This window comes from Neolamprologus multifasciatus, chromosome 10 (genome assembly GCF_963576455.1).
Source record: "Neolamprologus multifasciatus chromosome 10, fNeoMul1.2, whole genome shotgun sequence".
NCBI lineage: Eukaryota > Metazoa > Chordata > Actinopteri > Cichliformes > Cichlidae > Neolamprologus > Neolamprologus multifasciatus.
The window spans coordinates 32,978,716-32,988,273 of record NC_140448.1 but is presented as its reverse complement, the minus strand read 5'-3'; the positions used below and the strand labels follow the sequence as shown (position 1 = coordinate 32,988,273).

The following is a 9,558-nucleotide window of genomic DNA, read 5'->3' as shown; positions in this document are numbered from 1 at the left end:
GTAGAACATGTAAAAAATGTTTTTAATAAATGTGTAAATGTAAACAGTCCTAAATATAACGGGGCTGAAGTGTACTGCACAATGTGTGAAAAATCTAAATAAAAAAGTACAAAGTAATTAATAAACAGGTAAGCATGATAACAGAGTAAAACATTATCAGAATTACACTGAATAAAGAAATAAACACAAGGCTGTAACAGAAATAGAAACTAATGAAAACGCAGTATAAAAACATTTATTCGTCTCTTAGTTAAACAATAATTTTCTCTCTTATTTATAAAGTTTCATATTTATTTGCTTTAATTGTTTTATAACAGATACTCAGACACACAAATAAACACAGAGAAGAACAACTAACAACTAATTATTTGTTAGTTTTTGTTCTTTTATAAAAGGACAATCAGCCTTTTTCAATGCTTTGAACCAGCATCTGGCTCTGAGGCTCCAGCTGTGCATGAACACGACATCCTCAGTAGTTTGTAGCTGCAGACAAGAATGACTTCTGCAGCTGAAGCGTGTCTTCAGTAAAATAATACAAAAGTAAAAACCCACTGAGACGAAAAACAATCCGGAGAGAATGACACGACAAAAACAACAATAAACACTGAAAGAAGCTGATTTTTATTTGTGAAATGTTCAGTTTTACAGATTCATGCTTTACATCTTACACACACACACACACACACACACACACACACACACACACACACACACACTTTATGACATCAGAAACACATGCAGACATCTTTGTGTTCATGCTGCATCATCGTCCCTCTTTTAAAACAAACCAGAGCTTTTATTTTGAAAACCCGAACTCCTGTAGCTGCGCAGCTTCCAGTGGAGTGAGTGACCGCGAGACTCGACGTGATTGGTGCGATTGTCCCTCAGAGAGGGAGAGCAAAGCTGCTTCTTCTGCCTGACCTCCAGCAGCTCCACCTATCTCACTCACCTGCAGCACCGCCCACCTTGGATCTTTATGGCGTCTGTGTTGAGAAACCATCAGAGTCACAAACTTTATGGGGATAAAGGCCTCGTGTCCAGGACCAGGCACCCTCGGGGGGACCAGCACCAAAAAGACTAGGTTGACAAAAAGACTAAACGGCACTGAGGACCAATCATCTCACAGGGGGCGGGGCGTTACAGTTCTTGTGGTTGCTGCTGATACGAGTGAATCCCCAAATGTTGAGCTCCCGTGGTGTTTTTGTTTTTCTTGTTTTGGTTGAAATACTTGGAGAGAGGACGTCTGGATGCGAGCACCTCAGCGGTGTTTGGGAGAGGGGCATCAACCGCTGCCCCTCAGGGAAGCGCAGCTGCTCGGGTCCTTTGGGTGGATTCTCAGCCCCTCTCTGCAGCGCCCCCTGGTGTTTGGAGCTACTCATCGTCAGTTTGTTTCCACGTAAACCAAACTGCTCATTAAAGTAAAGTTTTAAGAGCTGCTGCTGTTTCTGTGATAAATGAAGTTTCTACAGCTACATGTTACACTGAATGAAGCGCAAACAGGAAGAGCTCTGCGTCGCATTTGACTGTAGAACGGTTTAAAAAGAAGCTCAGTGTCCTGATACGTTTATGTTCAGAAATGATTTTATGGTTTGTGCAGAAGATGAGAAGAAAAAAAACAGAAACGGGAGAACTGCACTCGGGGTCCTCACAAAGACAGAAAGACAAGTATGTGTGTGTGGTGGTCCATCAGGAGACCCTCCTCTTCCTCCTCTTCCTCCTGCTGTCTGTTTGAAGCTTCAGGCTTTTATTCTGGAAAGCAGCGAGAGAAAGAGGAGAACACATCATGGCCCAGAAAGTGTGAACATGAGCCAACAAAGACAGGAAGTAAAACATAGGATGCTACAGGAAGAACTAACTTTCAAAATAAAGCAGGAAGTAGATCAGAAGCAGCACAAAATGGGATTGAAAAGCAGACTTCTGGGAACGCACACACCTGTCAGCGCCGTCCTGTCGGCTCAGTGTCCCTGCTGCAGACACAAGGTTTCACACTCAGTAATCAGATTACACAGAGAATACTTGAAAAATCACACTGAACAAAAATGAAAAACAGCAGTGACGTCCTGAGAGTCGTGCAGCCCAATCAGCTGCACATCCAGGTAAACGGCGTGCTGATTGGCTGTCACGCAGACTTACCGCGGCGGAGTGGCTCAGCTTGTCGAAGCGAAACTTCAGGTTGGATCTGGGCGAGTTCTTGTTCCTCAGCTCTGAGAGAGGAGAGAGCAAACGAGACGTGAGAACGGCTCCAGAACAGAAACGCTGGCGGTGAGCGGCGTCGCACCTGTGGGGCTGCGGCACACGATGACCGGAGCTGAACTCTGACCTTCTGCCGTCGCAGCCTGGACACGCACAGAGAGAGGACGCAGTGATGAGTCTGCGTTACAAGGCGCCCTGAATAACACGGAGCTGATGTAACGCCGAGCGCGTTTTCTTACCAGGTGTGCGTCGTCAGCTGGGATGCTGAAGCTGCAGGTGCTGGACGTCGACCTGGAGATCTTACTGCTCTCCTTCTTCGTGTGGATCCTGCCGTGAAAGTGAAAAAGTGATGAAGTTTATTGTTTCGCAGTGAAACTGAAACATCTGCTGCACACACCTGTCCCGCTGCCCCGCCTCTGGAGAGCTAGGATTGGACGGCAACTCTGGCCTCACCTCCAGCATCGGGTTGCAGCCGTCGAAGCTCCTCTGCTCACCCAGGAGGCTGAGGAGGCGTATCAGAGACAGGAGGGGGCGGGGTTAATGTCCTGGAGGCAGGTTAAATACACAGCACACCTGTCGAGACCAGCACACCTGAAGGTGCACGCCCACCTGTGCAGCCGTGCTGACATGCACACTGGTGGGTTTGAACAAACAGAGACACGTTGGGCGGCGTTACCTCCTCTGGCTGTGCTTCTCTGTTTGGCTGTCGACGCTCAGCAGGCGAGGAAAAAGTCCCGAGCGCCGCTTCACGGGAGACTTGACGTTACACTGCCAACGCAAAGAGTCCAGGTGTCAACGGGGGCGCTCACAGACGAGCGGCTTCAACCTGCTCCTTCAGTTACCTGCAGAACAACTCACCTCCACGTTCAGGTGCGCCAGACCCCCCCCACTCAAACTGGTGGGCAGTCCAACCCCGCCCCTCGACATGGTCTCCATGGAGACGCTCCTCCCTCGCATCGCCCTCTGAAATGGAAAAAGAGACGTCCAGTAATGGAATCCTGATTTGTTCTGCACAGATGGCTTCTTCCTGTCCATGCCTTTCAGAATAAAAGCTCTAGCCATCTACACAGTGTGACTGTGACTCTAACACAGAAAGCAGCTGTTTGCAACTTAAACAAAACCTCATCTCTGGTTTTACTGACTATGAAATTCATGGTTTTCCTAATAAACATTTGTTGTTGTTGTAAAAATGATTTTCTTACTAATTAAACATAATGTTGTGGACAAAGACTGGATGGGTTTAACTTCACTATCACTGAAAGTTCCATAAAGTAAATAAAAAAGAAATAAATTTACTTCATAATTCATTGATGAGGGAAAATATAACATGTCTGTTACTTTGTCAAACACCTGTGAATAATGACAGATCACGTGCTGAGGTACGAGTCCGACGTCACTGACAGTAACTCAAACACGCTGCTGACGCACTCACATCCACATTACAGCTTTTACTGCTTGTAAAGTGGGACTACTTTCCTCGGTGGAGGTCTGTGAGCTGGACTGGTTCTGGAGCGTCCCATCAAACCATCATCAGGAAAGGTCAACATTCACCTTGATGGACTCCAGCAGTCCTCCGTGGGCCTGTCCGTTCTCCCCTCGGCCCTCCTCCTCCGGCCCTGACGTCAATCCCAGCATGCTCTGGGAGCGTCTCTGCAGCTCGTCGTGGAGGCTGTCCAGGAGGGCGGCGCGGGTTCGCTCCTGACGGAGACGCAAAGACTCTCATGAAATCCCTCACTGTGTTATTTCTGTAAAGTTCAGGCGGCGGCGCAGATCTTCTGGCGCTCAGGTTTACGTTTCCCAGGCAGCAGAGCGGCTTTCAGAGCGTCAGCTTCTCTGCGACATCACGACTGACTTTATGTTTAATGTGAATCATTTTTCTCTGCTGTCACTTATAATCAAAACCAAAACAAATCAGTCGAGCGTCCATGAAGCACGCTCGCAGTCTGAACAGTGCAGCGATTACAGACGCACTGCAGGAGTTTACCTGCAACAGAATTGTTCCTTTGCTTCCTGTAAAAGCCTGACGTGTCTTTATGTGTTTGTAGGTTCATATAATTAAGTACTTCCTGTTACATCATGAGCTCAGTACTGAAATCTGTTACTGTGATTGCATCACTGCGTCGGTGCGTGGCTGTGGCGGCCTGCAGCTCTTTCTACCTCGAGTCGGGCGAAGCGGTCGCTCTTGTAGCAGGCCAGCTCTGCGTTGATGAGTTTGGTGAGAAGAAACTCTCTGAACTCTGGACCCTGAAGTACAAACGCAGCAGACGTAAGCACAGCTCTCAGATCAGCCTCAGCCTATGAAGAGTCCAACAGCCTCACCTTTTTAAAGACAGGGGCGGCGAGGGGCGGGCCAAAGGGCGGGACGTCCTCTCGTGCTGTGACGGAAACCTGTCGGTCAGAACAGCTTCTGTTGTAACAGGTGGAGTGAAAGAGGCAGATCTGTGTCCCCGCCCACGCAAACCCACCCAGCTATGAGCAACAATGCAGAGACGCTCCCTCTCCTCAGTGAGAGAAGGAGGAGCCTCTGGTGGGAGGCCTCATCCCCGCTGTTGTCATGTTTCAGAGGCTGAAAGAGAAATCTTCAGCCGCCACGAGGATTTGTTTCTGTGAATTCAGATTAAACTGCATCTGATGCCACGAAGCTCACAGACAATCGTGGAGAAAAGGAAGCCGGCGTGTACCTTGTAGGAGGTGGTCTCAGAGCACGGCTCCTCTGCCTGCACCACGACGAAGGCGTGGAGGAAGTTGGAGGCGATCATGTCGGGGACGAAAGGCGTGGCCTCTTCTTGAAAAACCAGCGCCACGATGTCATTTCCGATGTGCCGTTTCCTCTGCAGCTGAAGGACAGAGTGATGCTGTTACTGCAGTCGGCTCATAACGTTTATGAAGCACAGCAACAACTTCAAAGTGTTTCTGTCACAGTGTTACAGGACAAACTGAACGACAGTCTGACTGAACACGCTGTTTGGATGCAAACACTGAACCAGCAGCTGCAGTTCCTCTGACGGCCAGCAGAGGCTCTCGCAGTGAGTCGCTCACATGTTCAGACTTTACAGCAGCAATAAACACGTTTACAGGCTGACACTAAATAAATAAATAAAACATTTTTGGCTCTAGATCATGTCCCCTGCAGCTGCCAGCTTCACCTCTGTTTGTGCTGCTGGTGCCGACACAGGGTCATGTGATGACGAGCATCCCTCCTGCTGCAGGCGTCTGCTTTACACGGAGCCAACCTGCTGAACCGTCTGCTGCTCCTGTTTCACGCTGACTCATTCTGTGTTTTGTTTCTCTGTCACGCCGTCTTCGTGCCGCCTACCTGCTGGGCGTCTCCCTCGGTGAAGGGCAGCTTGGTGGACACGTGGAACATGATCTCCTGCTGCCGGTGGACCGTGTAGATGGACTGAGACCCCGTCTGACCGTGAGACACATCCAGACCCCCCCGAAACCTGCACAGAGGAAACAGGCACCACTCAGTCTGCTCTGAGGTTAACGAAAGCTATTTAGAGTTTGGAGTAAATAGATGCGATTCAGAGCGAATCAGCCATCTGTGCTCATGTTGGCTTCCCTCCTGATTTATTTTGGTTTGTGTGCTGATCGTTCTTTAAGAAGCTTAATCTGTGTGTGATGGAGCAAAGCTGGAAACACGCAACACGCAGAATGAAACGGCGTTTAACCGAATCTGGGCCAGTAAATGTTTCGTTTCACTGCAGACAAACAAAATATCAACAAACACTGTTTAATATTCTGAGTAATAAATAAACGCTGAGTCTGTCTCAGGTTATTGTTTATGGGTCACTGATTACAGACCGTTGCTCTGCGTGTTTGATTGTCCGTCAGTCCGTGCTGGACTAAACTGTGGCACAGCTACAAAATTTGCTCCGTGGTTGCTACTGAAGGATCTGCTTTGGTATTAACTGACATGTTACTGATAGAAATAACTGATTAAACGTGACGATTTGCAGTTTTGTCTCGTCTCTCACCCTTTGAAGTCCTGCAGATCCACTGTGTCTCCCAGCAGCTGCAGGAACTCTGTGAAAGCCGGCGTTTCCTCGTTGTTCCTGAACAGCTCCTCCTCGGACACCTGAGGGACAGGCGACATGTCAGCTACGATACTCTCATCACAGAAGGTGAACTACCCTCAGAAAGTCAAAGGAGCTTGCAAAGAAAAGCGTCTGGACTTCTTTAAGAAGTCCAGACGCTTTTCTTTGCAAGCTCCTTTGACTACAATGACCTGGATGACTGAGAACCTTCACAGACCCACCCTCAGAAAGAACTAAAGATGGATACATTGAGATTGGCTAATGTGTTTTTCATAGTTTGAAAAGATTTGCTGAAACAGGTTTTACAGCAGTGCTGATATAATCAGCAGGATCAATAACATCACTCACTGATGGACCAATACAAACTATTTCACAAGGCAACGCTAAGAATGAGCGAACGTCTTTATGAGCTGCTTGGGTTGGTCTGCAGCGTCCTCTGGAGTGCTTACAGCTTATATATATTTGGTCGTACCATGTAAAATCACCTCTAAATCAGCTCATTTCGTCCAAACGATAGTTGCAGCATATTTAGTAAAGCCCGTGAAAACAGTAACAGCTACTGGAGCGCATCAACAAACCCAAGTGCTTCGGTTAGAGATCAGTCCACTAGTGGGAATAAAGAAGGAAGATGGAAACACCGAGTGGACACAAAGCAGGTGGTGAGGTACCTGACCAAATCTCTGGTAGATGACTCCAAACTTGTAGGTGTTGTTCACCTCGTGCTCATCATAGTTCACTATTAGCTGAGACGCCTGCAGACAAAGACAGATGTGCATCATCTCCTCTGACACTGAACAGAAGCCCAGGTGTGCTGACGGCGTGGGAGCCTACCTTCGGGTACAGGACGGGACTGAACCGCAGACCTGCCGCTTCGTCGCACAGCAGCTTCGCAATGACAAACATCGAGGTTACAGTCAGAACAACGCTGAGCCTTCAAAGTTCAACCATAGAGGACATCATGGACCCACTTGGGCTGGAGCTCGTACAGCATGTAAAGCAGCTGTGAAGCAGCTACACTATGGAACCAGTCTGAGGTGCTGGTGCTTACCTTGGCCAGCTCTGGTACGCTTGGGATGTCCGGCAGCTCTGCCAGAGATAATCTGTGGTAGACGCTTTTCACCCGAGATCTAATGAAACAGGAGAGACCAGAAACCAAACGTTACCTCCAAGAATAAGTAACTAAATACTTGTTCTGTCCTCACACCGACTCATTGACACCAGGTAGCAATAAATGTTTGACCCACATGTGGACCACATCTGCAGTTTTCTTTGGCCCATAATCGGCCTTGACCGAGGGAGACGACTCAAGTCTTGCTCCCTCTACTCAGCCAGAGCAACACCACATCTGGGCCAGATGTCAGGTGTATCGTAACATCTGGGTAACACCTGGTCTACCGAACACCTGCCATGAGCCGACTCACGTAGGGCGAGATATTTGTTGGTAGCTTACATGAGCCATCAGTGCCAAAAGTCGAGATCCTGACATGTTTATGAGCCCCACCCTATCATCTGCCTCCCGTGTGACCTTAATGACCCAAAGCTTCCTTTGACTCGAGCAGTCCTGAAGACTCAAGAGGAGAGGTTTGTGAAGGGTGCATTAACAAAGAACTATTTCAGCTTGAAATCTGAATTGAATTGAACTCGAGGTGGTTGGCCATCGGTCCCAGCTGCTCACACAGACTTCAGTCGGCTGCTGTTCTTCTTCGGGTAGTGCGGTCAATTCATAGAAGATCTGCTCCACACGGGATCTGACTCATCTGAGAGCAGCAGCCTCGTAGGTGGACTGAGTCAAACTCTGGTTTCAGGACCTGATTTATTTTAGCTCACACTGAGCTCGTTTGGGCTTTTATCAGCTTCTGTTTCACTTTAGAAGATTTCTGAGGCTCGTGTTCGTCATCAGAGAGGACAGAGCTGTTTGGGGTAAACACACCGGTCATGGCCTCCATGATGATCTCTGTTCCCCTTTCATTTTGTCTGTGTGAGATTATTTCCTGTTTTATTTTGAAGGTTCCTTTCATTTGTTCTTTCCCATCCACCACGGACTCAAACACTGATTGTGACGACTGGCTCTTGGCGAAGGCGGTCGCACTTTCCTCCTCTCCCTTATCTTCCCTGCTTAGCCTCTTGTGTCCTTGTCTAGTCTCGTGTGTTTTGTGTTACTTTCCCTGGAACACTCTCTCACTGTCTGTTCTCTAAAACCTAAAGAGAATTATGGATTTGATCAACTGGTCTCTGAATGCTATTGACACCCTTTTCTCAACGAGAAGCCCTGGATGTGCTTTCCCTGCCGGATACACGATGGACGGGTGGCAGAGGATCGTGTGCCTGGCGGGACTGTCGATCGAGGACGCTGAAGATATCTACCTATTCGGAACCATGATAACAGGGTTCTTGCTGATTGGAGCTGGCTTGGCCCTGACTTATCGGAGAATTAAGAAAGCAGAACCGGCTGTTCAAACCCCCACAAGGCTGCCCGCTGGGATTGAAACGATGGGACGAGGCGCGACTTCTCAACATGGGCTCACTGAGTGCAGCATGGTTAAGAGCTTGGAGAAGCTCACGGCTGCTGTGAACACTCAGAATAAGACCTCTGAGCGTACATTGGATCACATCTTGGAGAAGCTCACTGCAGTCGTGAGTTCTCAGAATCGGCTCTTTAAGCACAAGAATGACAACATCACGGAGCGTAAGTTTGATAACATCATGGAGAAACTCGCGGTGCTCCAACGGGAGATTGAGAGACCAGTGTTGGACTGTTAGAACAGCTTTGAAATTCTCATGAGTTGTTCACACTAAAGTAAAAACCACCATCATCATGCAGCTATCCCTTCAGCCCCAGCTGTGGTCTCAAGGCTGGAGCTGAACAACAACACCCTGATAACGACTGTGTTGAGTCTGTTCTTCCCATTCCATGCAAGCCCACCTGGGTTGGCTGGAAGACTGTTTACTTAGCCTGGCAGGGTGAAGGACACTGTCTCAGCTGAACTATGGACACACACACACTGATACGCACTCATCCCTCCTCCATTTCCAAACGCCTTCGCTGCTTGTTCCCTCCTGGAGAACACGGCGGCTCTGGGCCCAGAACATTTCACTGCAGGGCAACTTGCATGTGACGAATAAAGTTCTGATTGATTGAACATTAGACAGAAAGCAGGGTTTCCCATCTTTTCTTTACAGTCTGTAGTCCCTTGCCATGAAAGCCTGTCATGTTACCTGATGATGACGAGGAGGTGCTCGTGCTCCTTCTCCTGCTCGTGTCTCACAGACAGCAGCAGGTTTCCCACGCTGCTCGATGAGCACGAGAAGTTTAAATGCTCCTGAC

General features: G+C 48.4%; 1 protein-coding gene across 7 annotated transcripts in view; it reads right to left on the bottom strand.

Annotated features, from left to right (window-relative positions):
• Positions 1–1,933: 1,933 nt before the first annotated feature.
• Positions 1,934–9,558, bottom strand: part of LOC146510618 (rap1 GTPase-activating protein 2-like) — a 53,399-nt gene continuing 45,774 nt past the window's right edge. For 6 of the 7 annotated variants that reach the window (XM_085175714.1, XM_085175715.1, XM_085175717.1 and 3 more), the window contains 17 exons: positions 9,450–9,553; positions 7,282–7,360; positions 7,065–7,118; positions 6,902–6,985; positions 6,174–6,274; positions 5,510–5,639; positions 4,875–5,030; positions 4,513–4,581; positions 4,351–4,437; positions 3,745–3,891; positions 3,052–3,156; positions 2,870–2,961; positions 2,591–2,695; positions 2,433–2,520; positions 2,279–2,336; positions 2,134–2,204; positions 1,934–1,967 (listed from right to left, as the gene is read on the bottom strand). In XM_085175714.1, the coding sequence (XP_085031840.1) occupies positions 1,956–1,967; positions 2,134–2,204; positions 2,279–2,336; positions 2,433–2,520; positions 2,591–2,695; positions 2,870–2,961; positions 3,052–3,156; positions 3,745–3,891; positions 4,351–4,437; positions 4,513–4,581; positions 4,875–5,030; positions 5,510–5,639; positions 6,174–6,274; positions 6,902–6,985; positions 7,065–7,118; positions 7,282–7,360; positions 9,450–9,553 (1,542 nt within the window). In that variant the 3' untranslated portion in view covers positions 1,934–1,955. Of the gene's footprint in view, positions 1,968–2,133; positions 2,205–2,278; positions 2,337–2,432; positions 2,696–2,802; positions 2,962–3,051; positions 3,157–3,744; positions 3,892–4,350; positions 4,438–4,512; positions 4,582–4,874; positions 5,031–5,509; positions 5,640–6,173; positions 6,275–6,901; positions 6,986–7,064; positions 7,119–7,281; positions 7,361–9,449; positions 9,554–9,558 lie in introns of all 7 variants that reach the window. The other variant, XR_014876574.1, reaches the window with a different exon arrangement.